The sequence below is a fragment of the Struthio camelus genome, chromosome 1 (genome assembly GCF_040807025.1).
Source record: "Struthio camelus isolate bStrCam1 chromosome 1, bStrCam1.hap1, whole genome shotgun sequence".
Taxonomy (NCBI): domain Eukaryota; kingdom Metazoa; phylum Chordata; class Aves; order Struthioniformes; family Struthionidae; genus Struthio; species Struthio camelus.
In genome coordinates this window covers 56,050,940-56,068,242 of record NC_090942.1, presented here as the reverse complement: position 1 = coordinate 56,068,242, position 17,303 = coordinate 56,050,940, and the positions used below count along the sequence as shown (strand labels likewise).

At 39.8% G+C, this 17,303-nt stretch overlaps 1 protein-coding gene across 1 annotated transcript in view; it reads right to left on the bottom strand.

Annotated features, from left to right (window-relative positions):
- Positions 1 to 242: 242 nt before the first annotated feature.
- The window catches only part of UBN2 (ubinuclein 2), a 55,702-nt gene continuing 38,641 nt past the window's right edge, over positions 243 to 17,303 (bottom strand). The window contains exons 14-17 of the mRNA XM_068940234.1: positions 15,676 to 17,214; positions 11,423 to 11,669; positions 10,714 to 10,803; positions 243 to 9,539 (exon numbers count right to left, since the gene is read on the bottom strand). Coding sequence (XP_068796335.1) covers positions 9,490 to 9,539; positions 10,714 to 10,803; positions 11,423 to 11,669; positions 15,676 to 17,214 — 1,926 coding nt within the window. The 3' untranslated portion in view covers positions 243 to 9,489. The remainder of the gene's footprint in view (positions 9,540 to 10,713; positions 10,804 to 11,422; positions 11,670 to 15,675; positions 17,215 to 17,303) is intronic.

The window sequence follows — 17,303 nt, the reverse complement described above, 5'->3', positions numbered from 1 at the left end:
GGCCGCGGCCAGCGGGGAAACACTCGTTTCCTACACTTTGAAATGAACGACGGGAGGTTTTGTCTGGAAGGAGAGATAATCTCTACATAATTTTTAAGCACTCCTCCTCGTTCCCAGTATTTCCCTCCCCTCCCCCCCCCCAAAAAAGAAAAAAAAAACACCAAAAGCCCCCCCCAATCAACCCGTCAAGGGGACCATTTACATCTTTATCTTCGTGAGAAATCACAGAGACACGCAGCTAGTATGTACATTCCTCTTTATTTAATACAGCACAGACACATGACACATACAAAATAAAAGTACACTCATGAAAAAAGCCTGTCACAGTTAAGGACAGGGAACAGCTACACCGTACTGCGTAAGGCTCTTACTGTGGAACAGGGGTCTGCTGGCTGCCCGCTTGGGTCCCGGGGCAAAGACTGCTGCTAAAACGAACAAGGGGAGGGGGGAAAAAAAAAAAGAAAAGAAAAGGAAAAAAAAAACTTTGCACTCCTTTCAGAACAGTGGAAAACACAAGGGAAAGTTGCCCCTGGAACAGGTGAAGCAGTCAGCACCTGCGAGAATTATGCTGTTAGGTATCACGGGGTACATACACCGTTATCTTCTGGGACCAAAGCATCGTCAGGGATCGTAAACCTGAATACCTGGAAGGAGTGAAAAGAGCAAGTAGTCAAACAGAAGAGATTTAAAATTACAAGTCTCCCTGATAGGGCTCTGCTGGCCACAACTGGGAATGTACAGTGGCTTCCCAATCAAAAAAAATACTAGCAGGTATTAAACTGATCAGAACAACAACACCCAGTTTGGAACTGGTGCAGGCTTCGGTGGCGGTAGCTTCCCCATTTTCCTGCTTCAGTTCAAGATGAAAATTAAGCAGGCACCAGTTCCTCTGTCAGAGAGCCTTACGCACTTTTAAAAAATTAAAATACAAAAGAGGGAAACAGGTGTATTTACAAAAATCCATGGCTGGTACAGTACATCATTTTTAAGACACACTAAATGCTACAATCTTTCAGGTCCTGAGATTATTACAAAAAAACTCAAAACTTGTGTTCAGGTCCAGTTTTATAAGAAGAGAGGAAAGAAATTAAACCACACATTTAAAATACAGTATCCTTTGAAGTTAGTGGAACACATCTCCCTAAAAATCCAAACGAAAGTGGTGCTAATCACCCAAACGTAGCTGCATTTGGTTGTTCAGCCATGTTGTTGCAAGAGGGGAGCATTTCACATGGGAGTAGTACTCTGGAGAGGTCAAGTAAGCACACAGCTGTTAGGATCCTCTCCATCGCTAAGCCCTATGCTCTGAAATAGGCAAGTATTAAAAGAAGCAAGGTGACCTCATACAAATTCGTGATGGACTAAAAGAAGCACTATAGGAATCACCAACTCAAAACAGGTTTGCCGTCTCATAGTAACTGTGCGTTCCTTTGTTTGACACTGTGGACTACAAAGAATTGTAGCTTTTATTATTTATATTATTTTTATTATTTGTCCTAAGCTACACAGGAAAAGGCAGAAAAAACTCCAGGTATCTACATTTCTCAGCCCCTCACTTTACATAGCCTCATTCATTCTCATGATCAGCCAGTCAAGAAGAATTAAGCTGGCTATTTTCAAATTCTTTTTAAAACATATACACTAATTGTGACAACAAACAAAGGACACTGAGGCCAAAACTCCGTCACTGGGATGATTCTCCCTACTATCAGCAGGGCAGGCGGGTATCTGGAAGCTCTAGTCTTGCATGAGCCTCTCCATCAGGCAGAATTAAAGGGCCTCACACCCACACTGTTTTTTCAATGAAATATTTTGAACACAGTGCTTTTGTATCTTTAGAAGTTATAATCACACTGATGCCCTTTCATTATAAGCAACTGACTTGTAAGCTAGAAAATGCAAACACTTTAAGGATTACTTATGAAATGCTCCTAACTCTCCCTCAGGAAAAGACTACAAGACTACAAATCACATAACAAGAGTACTACTTTAACTGCTAAAATATAACACTATTCAGTAGACTTTGGGGGAAAAAGTAGTAATGAATTTTGTAATTTTTTTTTAAACAGTAGTCCAAAAATAATTTTTCTCCATCTATTTCCAGTGTGGATCTTGAGAACTATGCAAGAACATGGTACTAATTGCTACAAGATGGAATTACTGGCAATAACACACACACACACTACAGTTCTCACCTCCGAGCTAAATTGTTCTTTTGTAATTACATACAAGGCTAAAAGGTCAGTGACAAATACATGGGGAAATCTCAATTTAATTTTATTTAGAGAGTCACCTACTGTGTAGCTAATACCTCCCCTTGTTTAGAAGAAACTTCATTTAAGTAAGGAATTGATTGAATACACTTCTGATACTGGAAGGAAATACAGGATGTCTCTCTCACTAGCTTCTCCCCAAATCCAAACTGTACATTTAAAAAAATTGCCGTGGCTTCTTAAACCAATTTTGAGAGCTGAACGTTCGAAAAGCTCTCAGACTAAAACTTGTCTGACTAAAACAAGAGGCGATTTTAGCTTAGCTCTTACAGCAATTCCATGACACTTTTGACACTAGGTGCTGCACCAGTGAAAGGGTTTCTTTTTAAAATACAAATTTCTTTCTTCATGTTAGCAAAAAAGTTCTGTAGTACAGACATTCAAAAAATATTCCATTTTCTTTGGGTAAAACTTTGATGTGTTAACAGGGGTGGCTGGGGGAAGGAGCGCATGTAACACTGAAACATGTAAAGAATACTCATCTGCATAGTTGATATTAGTGACTACTAATCAAACTAAGGCCTTATCTGGAAAAAGCTGAGAACACAAAAATGTCTCTTCCCCCACCCCCCTCCCCACTGGTGAAATCTGATCAGTCTCAAAGAAGCTCTGGCTGCCTCAATAGCTACTTGCTTTGGCTTACAACTGGTGGTATCTCCTGACTGGTTTTGGTTGGTTCTCTCACCTGCTTTCTCTCGGTGCTGGACAGTTACAAACATTACTGAATTTTCTGGCAACACATATCTGCACGTGCTGCTGGGCCAAAAAACCCTTGGTGTTGAGCATGACAAAAGTCAAAGACAGTGTGAACTACTTGTTTCGGATTACTTCACTATAAAGAGAAACTTATGAATGGTTACTGCATAAGCCAAAGCTGGCAAAGAAGATAAGACTGAAATTCACTAATATTATAAAACATGAAAACCCATTTCTTTTCCAGAGTTGCTCTGTAGAATTATAGCCGTCAAAAACTGGCTACGAAATACAGACCTCTGTCCTTGACTACTGACAAGATTAGCACAGCATCATTTATGAAAAGTGTGCAAAACTGGCTGTAGGGAATCACTGCATTTCCCCAGTTTTGGGTCAGTTCCAGGCCATGCTGATCTCTCAGCATAACTCATAGCAGCAGTAGGGCTTTCCATGGCCCCCCAAAGGCTATTACAGTAGCAAGGGATCGCTGGGTCATAGGAAAAGGATGATGAAGCTACACTAGCAGTTTCTGCAACCAGAGCATTCCCCTACACAACTGTTACTTTTCCAGTAGCCCAGGAAGTTTACTTCTGGCTGCTTTGCATTGGCAGTGATTACTTAAGCAGTAGATGGACATCGACTCTGAGAACAGCTGCACCTGCAAACATTGCCACAGTCAGCACTCATCACCAGTCATAGATTTCTGATCTCCCAGTTAGGCCAAAGATAAGGAGCAGGGGTGCCTCAAATGAGTTAAACAGCACTAGAACAGCCAAGTTAGCTCAGTTTACTGCCAACAGTGAACGTGGCTGTCTCCACTGAAGTAACTTCACCGACTTGCCTAAGGCAGATCAGGAAGCACTCACGTAATCACTTCCACAGCCAAGCTACCAGCAATCGTACTCTCTCTGACTGGCACCATTAGATTGGGAAAGAATATCTGCCTATAGCCTAGTTTACATAACAGGTTCATTTACATGTGTTCAGATGAGCCAAGAACTGAAATAGCAGTTAGACTATTTTTTGCCAAACGAACACACGTCGTATCAATATCTTATTTATTGCTCTCTAGACGGGCTTTCCACCTAATTAGGAAGAACTTTGCATGCCATTCCTATTCTGGTTTCTGAAAAGGAAAGATAAACACCTCCTTTTCACAAGGCAACTCAAAATTAGATCTTGCCTAACGGAAGCACATCACGGAACAAGCATAGCCTAGTGATGCTATTTGCTGTCATAAGTGTAGCACAGATCAACACATGAATTGCTAATTTCAGGTACGTATGTTTGTAATAATTGTAACCTAGACATATCCTCAGCACAGAATTGTTAAATCCCTAGAATACCTTTTGCTGATAGCTAATTTTGTCAGAGAACAAGGAAACAAGCATAAGTGATATTCTGACAGTTCACTTGCAGCTAACAATACATTAACTTACTGTTCATTATTTGAGAAGAACAAACCATTACTGAAATCTCATTAATAGAGAAGGTACAAATAGAAAAGTACTTTTGATGGTGTATGATTCAGGCAGCTTGTGAAGTTTAGCCAGGTTTAATTTCAATTAGCAGCTCTATTCTAACACGTTATATAGAGCTTCTTCTTACATATGTTGTATGACAAGAAGTGACAACTTTGGTAAATGTGAGAATCCTTGCAATAACTAGTGTTGGGCTACGTGACCAGCCAAACGAGATTCCTTGCAATTCATCTCAACTCAGACTTGCTGGAAGCTGCTATTTTAACCTTTTTCCTGCTCACATTTATGTCAGCTGCATGCCTTTGCAAACTCAGTAATTGTGTGAAGCGGTCCAGTATTTAATAAGGTATCCAGACAGGGCCTGTGTTTTACTTGTGACCTAATTACGATCCAAATTTAAAACCTTCAAGAGGAAAATGCAAGAAATTTCTTTTCCATTAGCCACTTCCTTTCTCCTATACGCATTTACAATCACACACACACACACATCCCTTTTATTATGTTGCCTTCTTTCCTCAAATGTCCACCTTTTATAAGTAAAATGTTTAACAGAGCCAGAGTGCAGAAGGATAAACAGGATTCTCAGGAATACTGGTTTGTGTGTGTGTGTGCGTGTGTGCACGTGTGTGTGAGAGAGTGAGTATGAGAAAACAAGCACAAGCATACAGAACCAATGCCATGGTACAGCAGCTTTGAAGTTACACACACATTACATTTTTTTTTTTTTTTTTTTTTTTTTTTTACAAAAGGGAAAAATAGTATAACAGCATAAAGTCATCTTGGCAAGCTTAAGATTTTTCCTCCAAAATGCCTTCCAGCACTTCAGGATCTCTGAGAACGGTTTAAAGAGGGTGGGGGGGATAAAATAAAAAAGGCACTTAAACAAAGGACAAAGGCCTGAATCAAGTCAGTCATGAAGGGTAACAGGCATTTCACCAGAGCTAGGACCAATCAAAAGTCTACCAACTTTTTTTAATTTCTATAAAATTAAAATTGCATAAAGTGTTAATTAATCAGTCATTTACCTACTGCTTTCTGGTTCATTTTATGAAAAAACAAACAAACAATAAGCAAGTGTCCCTTTAATGATTCCCCCCAATTCAGCAAAAGATGAAAGTTAGAGGTGTGGGAGGAAGCCTTCGAGAGCTTACCTTGACTGCAGGTTTTCCTGCAATACCATCTTCAAAAAAATCCAAAACAAGAACAGAAGTGGGACCACTGTGCCTTTAGCAATTCACTCAAAACAAAGAAAACCCCAAACACCAACACTTCTAATCCATCTGTGGGCAAAAACTACTCAAAAAAAAAAACAACCTCAAACTGTAAACTAGATTAAAATTTGCTAATAAATACAGCCAAAAGTTCATTTTACGAATGTAGCAGCAAATGTGATAAAGTTAGTTGGAGTCCAAGATGACTCCTAGAGGGTTAATGGTTCACACAACTGATGGCAGCTTGGGAGAGTTGCAGGATTTCTTTTTTCATGTCCTCAAGGCTCTTGCACCAAGTGGAGAAGGAGTGTGGAGGAAGGGTCAGGTGATGGGACTGGAGGAAGGAAACAGGTTCTTGTCACCTGTTCCACCTCCATGTGTGTGCATCAGACAACTTGGATTGGATTCGGTCAAGAAGTAGAACCCAGACAATTAAAAGTTACTTCTGATTAGCAGAAAACAGATGTAAAACCCACAGCATCCACACTTGTGACTGAGTTACTCAGTATTAGTCATGTATCTTGAATTAACAGAGAAGGCTGGACAAAGTGATTTCGGCCATTAGCATCGTTCTTGGAGGGAGAGAACACTGCAGTTATAGTCCAAGGCATCAACAATTTTGCAGCCTGTTTTTTCATCTTGCCTGCCTCCTTTTTACTTACTTTGCGAATGTCTCAAAAGGATTTAAAATAGCTACCATGACTTTTGGGGATTTGGATCATGTAGCAGAAAGTATCACTCAGAGGGTTTTAACATCTAAAACCTGTGTTTGAAATTATTGCTTGCATTTGGATGGGGCTCACAGTGAGCTTGACGCGTTTGCTCATATACAGTCCCCAAACCAAGTTCAGCCCTGCTGCCTGGAAAGACAGCTCTACTTGGCTTTCTTATTGCTTGTGAATACTGAGGGTTATTTAGTATGTACAACTACAGTTTATTTATTACCAAAGGCCCTTAAAAAAGTAGTAAAAACTTGGGAAAAATATCTTTAGAAGAGTTGCTGTGCAGGAAGTAGTAAAATATTAACCTAATTTTGCATTGGGATGTTGCAGAAATCTTTCACTTTTCATCCTGTTTATGCTACCTGCAGAGGTACCTGGGAGCCAATCTATTATTTCCTTTGATTTTGCCTTGCTAGGTTTAACTCTCAAGGGAGAATAGGGAAAAAGGAATACAGGCCCTTTCATCACCATGTTGCCAATTCCAAAACAGCTCTGGATAACTGACTGAAAACAGTTACCCTTTGGTGGCTTGTTTGACCTGGCTTCATGAAGAATGTATCATCTTATTTATGCTCATCATCCTACAGCCTAACTCCACAATAAGTATTAGTTTACCTGTTTCCCAAGACTGAGAAGCTCAAGAGGCCATACAGACTGATCTACTCCCTCATCTCCTTAAGATCTAGAGAGGATACCCCTCAACAGGAGGTGAGGCATACTTCCAGGAAGAGAGAGATGCTGAAAGGAAAATTTATTCTGTAAGCTTCAAGCCTCCAGATCTCAAATTTCATTAAGCAAATATGAAGACAAAAATATGGGAACTTGAATGAGATGCCTTGATGAAGAAAACGTAGAAGAGGTAGAACTCTTAGGACAGGTTCTTTTTAAATATATTGCTGCTTGGTGGCTCACTGCTGCAACTCCCCTAGCTACATGCATTATTTTAGTAGTATCAGATTTGACACAGTTCAGAGAATTAACACCCCTCCAGAATTGTTTGGCCTCAAATTTTAGTTCCTTCAACCCTTCCTGAAGAAAAAAAAACTCAGGTAAAACTTGCATTCTGTGCCACTGAATTCGCATCAGATTAGGAATGCCAGGGTCTGTGTAGCTGTACGTTTCAACTCAAAACCTTGAAGACTGCGATGCAAGCTTATCTAATCAACACGCCACATACAAAACAGTAGCTAAAAAGCATGTAATTTGGCTGATGCTACGGAGAGAAATTCATGAACTAATGCATCTTATTTTAACTCAACCTGTCTTTCACAGAAGTGTTGTGCAAAAACATTTATTGCTGAGCTCAACCCAACATTTTTATACTAGATATACAATATATATTATTTTAAATTCATGTATATATATATTTATATAAAATTAAAATGAGCTCTAAATAGAAAAGAAAATTGTTGCCTTGTCTAAGAAAAATAAATCACACATAAAAGAACGGAAAGCTATAAGTTAATCTGGCAAAAAACACTGAAAATTCAATAACCATGAGTCAAAGTTTGTCTCTTGAAGGTGTGAGATGACCAGTTGTCACTGGTTCAATCTCAGATCAAACTACTGGAAAGACTAGCTAGCTACTAGGAATTTCAGCTGCTCTGATCAAAGGAATGTTTCAGGGTTGAAGGAGAAGAGCATCATATGATTTTAGCTGCTGCTTTCCTCTATGACTTATTTCAGTTTGCCATTCTCATCTTTTATTTGACAATGCAAGGGACTCAGTGAAGTTCTGCCCTAGTGTCAAAAGTGCAACGTGTGCTGGATATTTCCTAACCTTACAAATGAACAAGTCAATGTATTGCTATCCAATTAAGGGAAAAAAAAAAAAAAAAAAGGCAAGCAAGCTAGCTTTGCAGTCTTGTGCTACCACGTAAGGAAGAGTTCAGGTCAGGAACTCCCCAGGCCAGCAGGGGCTGGAAATGCTGGAGACAACCCATTCAGCCCCCGGAAGAGAAGGCACCTCTGGTCGCTCTTGAACGACTCCTCTTTGGCTAATGCCTGAAGCAGTATTAACCTGGCTCTGGAATAAGTCACATTCAGCTTTCCTTGACTAGCAGGTCAGTATAATGCATGGCTTTTGGGAGGAGTTAGATGAAAGATGAGGAAGCTCTAGAACGGGTGAAGAACTGGTTGTTTTTATAAAGGATGTGATAGGACATTACTTCGTTTTAGTAGCAGACAGGCACAAGGCAAACGAGAAAGAATTGAGCAAACTAAAGAAATGAAATACAAGTGTGCCTTAAAAACAGGGTTGGGGGCAGGGAAGAAATGCTAGTCTGACCAATAAAATGTAAATTTCCTTTTAATGTAAGATGAACGATTTTCACATCCTTCCTCCCTTAAATATCTGTGTTAAACAAAAAACAAAAAAACAAAACCCCCAAAAGCAAGGAGCAAGGGGTTTCCCAGTAGTCTGTCTCTGATGTCTCATGTACCAGAGATCTGTTTTGAAGACAGCTCTCTGGGACTAATGAGACTGCATATATCTGTAGGCTCCCTAAAGCCAAAAACCCTTACAAAGCTGGAAAAATGCCCATATCAGAAACTCTGCATCTGTGTAAGGTTTTAAGTATAACCCAAAAGTATCCCAACATCACCTCTACTCTACATATCCTTTTGGTCCGCAACTGTATGGTACGTTCAGGACCTACATATAACTTTACGTGGGGCACGTCAGGAACTAAGTGGACAACTCCACCTCACACAATGGATGAAGAAACCTGTTGTAGCTCCTCTCACGCTTTCAACTTTTCACTGGACATCACCCAGAAAATATGTTTGTGCTGCTGTGGGTTTGACAACCAATTTTTTTTTTTTTTTTTAAAAGCCAATCAGAGTGGATTAAAAAAAAAAAAAAAGCTTTGTTTCTTTAGGCAAGATCAAACTATGACCAGTCTGTATGACCAGGAGGACCAGTCCTCCTTTTCCTTCTCTCTTTGATCAAGTATTGTTTTCTTTTTCTTCTTCCTCTCACCACAGTGCTTGGGATCAGAATATGTAAACATTGACAGAAACAGCAGCCCTGTGACAATAAGCACTTTCCCAACCGGGCACATTCTGTCAGCCAACCAGAACTGCTTCAGCTCCCTTGCTTGTCCAGAAGTCACTGGTTTTTCCGCTGTAACTTAGTGTCCCCTTTACTTTGGCCTCCATCTGTAGTTTAGAGACAGAAAAAGAAGGGGAAGAATAAAGGCATAAGTGAATTTTTATTTTTTAACTTACAACCTAAAAAAGGGAGGGCTTAGCATGGTCAACTTCAGCATTATCAGAAAGCACATTGCTTTTATGGGATGAAGAACTATGCATCTCCTCAGCAGTAGTTTCTTTTGAAATAGCACTGTTTAAACTTGAGATATCAAGATACGTACCATAAGATATAATCTCTCTAAAAATTAAGTTGCAGTTTGGGACACTATAAAAAACAAGCCTTTAACAACCTTTTCTTTGTAATAAAGCATTTTTGGAAGAGTCAACCCATGGCACTCACTGTCACAAAAAATTATTAAAGATGATACCAAATAGAGGTGATTGGTTTGCATTCACAGCCTCTTAGAACAACACTTCGCAAGAATAGGATGAAGTACCTGCCAAGTCACTGCTACCTTTCCTCTTCCCCTATCTGGCTAAAAAACCCTACAGAGTGGTCAAGAAGAGTACACTCTAAATTACATCACCTTCTGAAACTACATGACAATTTTTCAGCTTTAAGGCTCACAAACAGGAAAAGCAGAAGTTCTACTCCTTCAACTACTCTCAATCAAAATACGTAATTTTGTCAAGGATAAAGTTTTCAGGGAAGACATATCTTCCATTAGGAAGCCACCACACTGTTCACGCATGTGCACAAACTTAGAAGAAAAGTCAAGAAGCTTCTAGCTGGAAGTTCAGTTTCTTCTCCAAAGGAGAAATTAAAATGGAGTGGGGGGAAAAAAAAAAAAAGCAAGCCCCTCAATACAGCCTTTATACAGCCTGTTTAAAAAAAAAAAAAAATCGACTTAAGTGTCTAGGGAGTAGTATTCTTTTTTCTGCTGGTTGAAATTGGAGGCTTGGGTTTCTCGAACCACTACAATAAAGTATTACCCATGAGATTGACCTTTTTTTTTTTTTGTCCCTGGTATTGAAGACAGGTCTAAAGTCATTCAGGTTCAAAAAATACCACTATAGCAGAATTTGCACCACCTGCCACTACCAAAGCTTGTTCCTACGTTGTCTGTCTTCTCTAAACTAATTTCAAATCTGGCATACATTTTGTTTCAATCTAGGGCATTTATTTTTATTTATTTATTCTTAAGTTAAAAGGAAGGTGGAAGAGGAACATTATCTTTACCTGTGTAAGCTTGCTGCAAGTGAGCAGGCAGAGGTGAGTGAGACAGCGTTGCTGCATGCTGAGCACCTGGCTGTAAACCCTTCAGTAAGTCTAGAGAAGGGAGGGAGGAAAAAAAAAAGGAGGGGGGAAGAAATGGGGAGGAAGAGAGAGACAGAATGAGAGAGAAAGTAAGCAACTCCAACCTTTATGAAAATAAAATCATCTTATTTTACAGTAATAGCTATTTCTGGAGACACCTCAACAACAACAGCAACAACAAATAAATAGCTGATAGGAGAAAGTATTAGCCATCAGAATGCTAAGAAAATGATTTTAGTATCAGAGGGTCCAAGTCATTATTTAACTAAGGATTTTTTGAGCAATCACAATATTACGCTTATTTGTATTGTAAAATTTGGAGACTTTTAAAGATATATTCCCTTCTAAAGATATGGCAATAAGTTAACCTGAAAAAGCACATTCAAATCCAGCCATCCACTATGAACATGACAATGATGAAGTTAAATCTATCAAAGGTGATCCATAACATTTGAATAACATGAATATGACTTTTTTTTTTTTTTAAAACCAGATAAGTCACATTTAATCTCCCCTCTATGGGTTTTCCTGAACTGAATTTAAGTCACTCAGTTACCACTGCTTCCTTTCTCAATTTCAGTTTTCAGTGCGCAACTTTCCTTACAGCAGCCTGACAACTAGTAACACTTACTCTGAGTTAGGCTGTGGTGGAAAGCTGCTGAGGTAGATCCCGAGGTGGTTGTCACTCCAGCTGTGTCCGTCCCAAAGCCAAGCAGCTCCAAGGGAAATTGGAAGGGCACGGTCACAGGAACAAGGCCACCCAGCATCCCAAAAGGAGTTAATGGCGCAGACGTCACATTCTGACTGGTTACAGACAGGGGTGAGGCCATGAGAGTCAGAGGTGAGGCATTAGCCAGTAATGATGCTCCTGCTGTTGACTGTACAAAAAGAAGGAGTACTTCAAGATTTTAAAGCTTCATTTTCAGCAGCATCTTCTAAGGAGATAGGAGTCAATTATTTTCTGTTAAGTATGGCCCTTAAATTGTTAACAAGTATCCACTTATCCACCTAGGAGGTCTTCCCATTGTTAGTTTGCTAGACAAGCACAACTACATCTCAGATGCAGGAACGGCAACATAGTTCCAACTCTTATGCTTTTCTTGTCAGCCTCGCAGATAATTTCCTTTATCTTACTAATTATGCACAGAATCAGTAGTCAGAAATGCAGCGTTTCCATTAAATTAATAACAAAATCATCAGATGCAGGTCTAAAGTTCTTTTAGAAGCACAAAATCACCCCCCCCCATACTATTTCTAAAGAAGTTGCTTAAAAGTAATAATTTGAGAGTCAAAAATCCACATTTAACAGCCACCATACTTCAAGAGAGAAGTCAGGCTGCCAAGATGCAGATATACATATGCATATACATATACACATGCCTATACATAAATGCATACAGAATATTTCAGAGCAAAAGACAAGAAAGACTTCCCACTTGAAAAAATAATCTCTCTACCCTGCATATGTCACAATTAAATTAAATGCATTGTAATTTAAAATGAAAAATCAAGATCAGCCAGAACATTTCAGCTGCAATAGTTCCCAAATTGCATTAATTCCTCAAACGTTAGAAGCTGCCCAGCTCATTCTTGTTTAACTATCTTTCCCTCACTAAACATATCGTGACTTTATACGCTACTGTTCAGTTCTCAAATGATCTACTACAACATAGCCAGTACAGAAAACATTTAGAAGACTCAGATATTTTGTAGGTATTTTAGCTAAAAAGACTCAAGTGTGAGCAGGACTCCCAGACCTGTGCATTTGGACAAGTAAGCCTTAACTAAAAACAAAACTTAAATAGGTTTTAATGAATACCTGATACCAAAGTGAAAAGGACATTTCCTTGAATTGTATTGTAACAACTTACATAAAAAGCAAAGCGATGAAAACGCCACAGGAAGAATAAAGTTTCTATTACCAATTTTGTTCTTAATATGCTGAAAGCAACTAAAGAATGTTTAGCAACTCATAAGAAAACAAAATATTAAAATGTTACTATCCTTTAAGTCTAAACAGCTACAGATCTCACATCTGTAGAAACTGTTTGCATTAGTAATCTTAGCAGTGACAGCTTCTGTCTACATACATAAGACATACTCTGTCCCACACCTGGAAAAGTACATGGATGAAAATCTTCATACACACATACACATCCTTATTCTCTTTTGCATTTAAAAGTATTAATTTCACGATAAGCCCCTAAAGAAAAATGACAGCCATTCACTATGTAATCTTTAGTGTGCAATGACATAAAAGCCATACTGCAATCTCTTGCAATTGTTCCTTTGTAAAATGCCTGAAAAGAGAAAGCAGCTTTGTTAACATATTCTGCCAAGACTTTGTTTACTTTCTGAAAAAGGAGAGAAGTTCAGTGATGGAAAGGACAGAAAATGCCCTAGAAAGAGAAGTACATTCCAAATGTTTCCATTTATCTCAACTACACTAGCACTTCATAAGAGGGTTCACCCTGGTCATATAAAATCTGAGTCATTAAGAGCTAAAAGTCTAAGAAAGATTCTGCTCAAGAATACAAACAGCACGTGTTTTTATTAAGAAACTGTAAGATGGCTGCTGAGTTTTAGATTACTTTGGCTTTGTATTCTTAAGATGCAACCAGATAAGAGTAGCTTATAGTAAAATTTTGGTGAAGCTATAGTAAGGGCAAGTTTACATTCAAGTAATTAACTCTCAAAGGGGAAAAGGAGGGAAGTACACCTTTTGGAAACTCTTCCACGATAGGAAAATCCTAGTATCAGATGAAATGATCTAGTCTGACCTATGTATGCAGACCAGGACAGTCTAATAAGCAACTCATGCATCATTCTTACCTTCTGACTGATTAGCATAATCTCATTTAGAGAGGTATTACATACCTAAACACTTAGTGGAAAGAAGATTCACTTCAGCCCTATGTGATGTATTAGGAGTTAGTTCCCCCTCCTTGGTACGTTGTACCTTATAGCTAGGCTGGAATTAAGTTCAGTAGCCAGCCATTAGATCATTCAGGCTAAAAAAAAAAGGCCTTCTGCTGTCATGAATCTTTCTGCTCCTTCAGGGTACTTGGATTGTGTGGTAATTCAACTCTAATCTCTTGCATGCACCACACTGACTGAGCCTCAGTCTGCACAGCAGCAACTGCCTTACAGATCCTGTATCAACCTTGCATCACTCTTTTGAACCATCTCCAGTTTACCGAGGTGCCTTCTGAAGTGTCAGCCGGAAAAACACATGTAAAGTCACAGTAATGAACTTAGTAACACCATAACCTGCCCAGTTCCTCTAGCTGATTTCCCCTTTTTACATGCCAAAACATTGTATGTATTTTGCTGCATTACAGTATGTTATCACGTTACTTGATTATCCACCAGCCCTGCTCCAGTCCTCCTCTTCAACATCACTGCATTCCTCACACCATCCACAGAAGGTTACTAGTTATTGCTCTGGTCTGTCATCTTTAAGTACTACCACAGCCACTTCAGGTTTTTTTCCACATCACTGCAATTTCATCCACCAGCTTGCGTGCACTGCATGAGAGAAAACCCTCAGCTCCCAAAACCCTCAGTTCCCAACCCATTTAACTACATGCTTGCATGTCAGGGAAGGCACTTTCTGAAGCATCCAAGCTGCAATATACCTGGTTCAGTTCTTCTCTAGGCCCTATTTGGTACCTACGTGGCCCTTGCACAGTGTATTTGCTGTGCTTTTTTTCCATTCAAAGCACCCAAAATGATGGCAAAGTCGTGTCAGAGCCTGCCAGGCATATCTGTTGTTTAACACAACAGACCTACTTAAGGTACAGCAGAGTGAAACACCACAAAACTGCCTCATGAAAATCATCCTCTTACACATCTGCATCAAAACAATTGATAGCATGCTAAAAGAATTGTATAAAGCTTTATACAAAAAAAATGAGTATCCATGCAATAGCTATACACACTGTTCAGGAAAACACACGGCTTTTCTAATTTAATTCTAATATAGACTAAGATTCTGACTTACAATGACTTAGCCTTTAACTTTACTGAAGAAGCGAAGAGAGCAATAAAGAGAGACAAATACCTCAAATTATCTCAGTAATTAAATCATTCCCAGTAAGAAGAACATACAATTTTGGAAAGCAGATTGTCTTCTGGGTAAACAGGTGTGCATGGCTTTTAGAACAATACTTTCCAAATATTTGTTTTGTATGGCTTGTCTTATCTTTATGGAGAAAGCTCTGCATGAGCTCTCTCAAACCATTTCTAGGAAACTTATGTATTGGTGAGCTCTTTCATTCAGTTTGAGAAAAAAAATATATATTTTACTCTGTAGGATATAATCAAATATTAGAAAAGGCTTGCAAGTGTTATTTTAATAGATGTCTGGTGTTATACTCTAATACCACAAACTCTATACTGACAAACAACTGAACTCCAGTTTTGCAAATTAAGCATGAAGTGTGGCAAGAAGCGTACCAAGATAGCTTTTCACATGAGCACCATCATCACAAGAAAGCAAATATACAAGAAAACGCCTATCCAATAATGCAGGACAATACTGCATCCCCTGAAATCGTGGCCACAAAAGCTTACCTTTTCCAGTGTTTAAAAAACCCAAAACAAAAAATTGAAAACACTGAATTCTGCTGCACCGCCATATTGACCAGCCAATAATTTAAGTGAGGATTCCTTCCCTCGCCCGATCCTTGGATTTCACAATCAGTTGGAAGTGCTCGTTTCATTAGTGTAAAAAGGTTTCAGTATTAGCCTCTATATTTAGTAGAGGTTCAGTATAGATATTAAATCATTTTCAAATCAAGATATTTTAATAAAGGATGTTTATGAAGTACGTGTAATAAGTTATCAACGTAAGATTTAATTGTAAACCCATTAGATGCATACCTGCACACTGGCTGCTACAACTGGAGACCCTGAGGCAGAAGATGGTCTGTGTGGAGTTGACAATTGCTTAGTAGCACCCTGTGTTCCACTTCCTGCTCCCCCAGATAGACTAGTCCTACTAGCTCCACTTGAGTTAAGATTACTGCCTCTGCTGGCAGGTACATTCATTCCAACTCCACCCAAATTATTTTTGCCAACAGTTCCAGAAGGAGAAGAGTTGGGCAATTTTGAAGAAGCCTGAGGGTTCTTTGCAGGCTGAAGGCCTGAGGTGCGATTAGAGGGCAGCAAATTCATTGTGGGAGACTGCCTGCTGATATTTACACCACTGGTCTGTTTATGAAGGGAGTTGCTGCTGGAGTGACTACTCTGGGAAACTAGTGCACTTGAACTGGAAGAACTGGGTGTTGTTGCAGGCCTGGGGGATGAGGTGGACTTCGATGAAAATTTAGGTGATGCATTGGGCTTGGGCGTCACAGAGGGCTTAGAGGCAGTGGACTTGGGAGAGGCAGCAGGTTTGGGAGAGGCAGCCATGGAGAAGGGAGGCTTGAAACCCTGGGAAGAAACCTGTGACACCATAGCCTTGGCTAAATAGTTACTAGAGGTAGAGGTGCTGGATGTTGTCCGAGAAACCAGTGGGTGAGATACTTGAGAGCCGCTTCCAGATGAGGCATTAGACAAAGGCAGGCGATACACTACAGACTTATCTTGAGCCTTGATGACTGGTGATGAACAAGATAGTTTAGGATTACTACTCAATTTCACCACTGGATTGGTCTGTGATTTACTAATGGTTGCTTGCAGAGGAGATACATATTTCTGTTGTACAGCTGAATGCTGGTGCACCTTTGTCACTTGCGATGTTGAGGAAGAACCACTTTGGGCCTCAGAAGATGATACCAAGATATTAGCCTCCTTGGGTCTTTGAGAGGAGGTGGAAATAGCTGCTTGGGTCTTAGAGGAAGAAACATGGGTCTGTGAAGAGGAGGAAGCAGCTTGGATCTGGCTTGACCTCTGCAGTCCTTGCTGAAGTAGTTTGGCTGGCAAAGGCTCTAAGGAAACCTTAGGATTTTGAATTGAAGATCCAGCAATAAGGCCTGAAGAGATACCAGTGTGAACTAAGTCCTGGGGTTTCTTTGGTACTGGCCCTGTGTGACCAGCAATAAGACTTGATGAATGGGGTGTCTGAGTGGGCTCTACTTTCTTTGAAGTTGCCAGAGGCAACTTACTCATGATGCTTGCCAGTTTCTCTTCCCTCAGCCCAGGGCGAGGTCTTGATGTTGGTGTTTCTACAGTAGACCCAAGAGGTGATCCCTTGGCACCGTTATTGATAACTGCCAGAGCATCAGAGATAGAATCCAGTGAGGGTGGATGGAAAGAGAGGTCTTCATCCAGTGAGTCATCCAAGCAGATAGTCTCCGGAGCTGGTGTGCAGCTAGAGCCGGCTGGGGTGCAGATAGGTGCGCTGGAACTCAGCGTAGTAGCACAACCTGAATTGACTGAAGATGTACAGGTTTTCTGTTCTTTCTTTGGACTGGAGTCCTGAGAAGAAAGAGAAGGAAAAAACGCTTAGCAGCCTTCCTAAAGCTGAACCAAAGTTTTCTTTAGTATGTTACTATCATTCTGTAAAT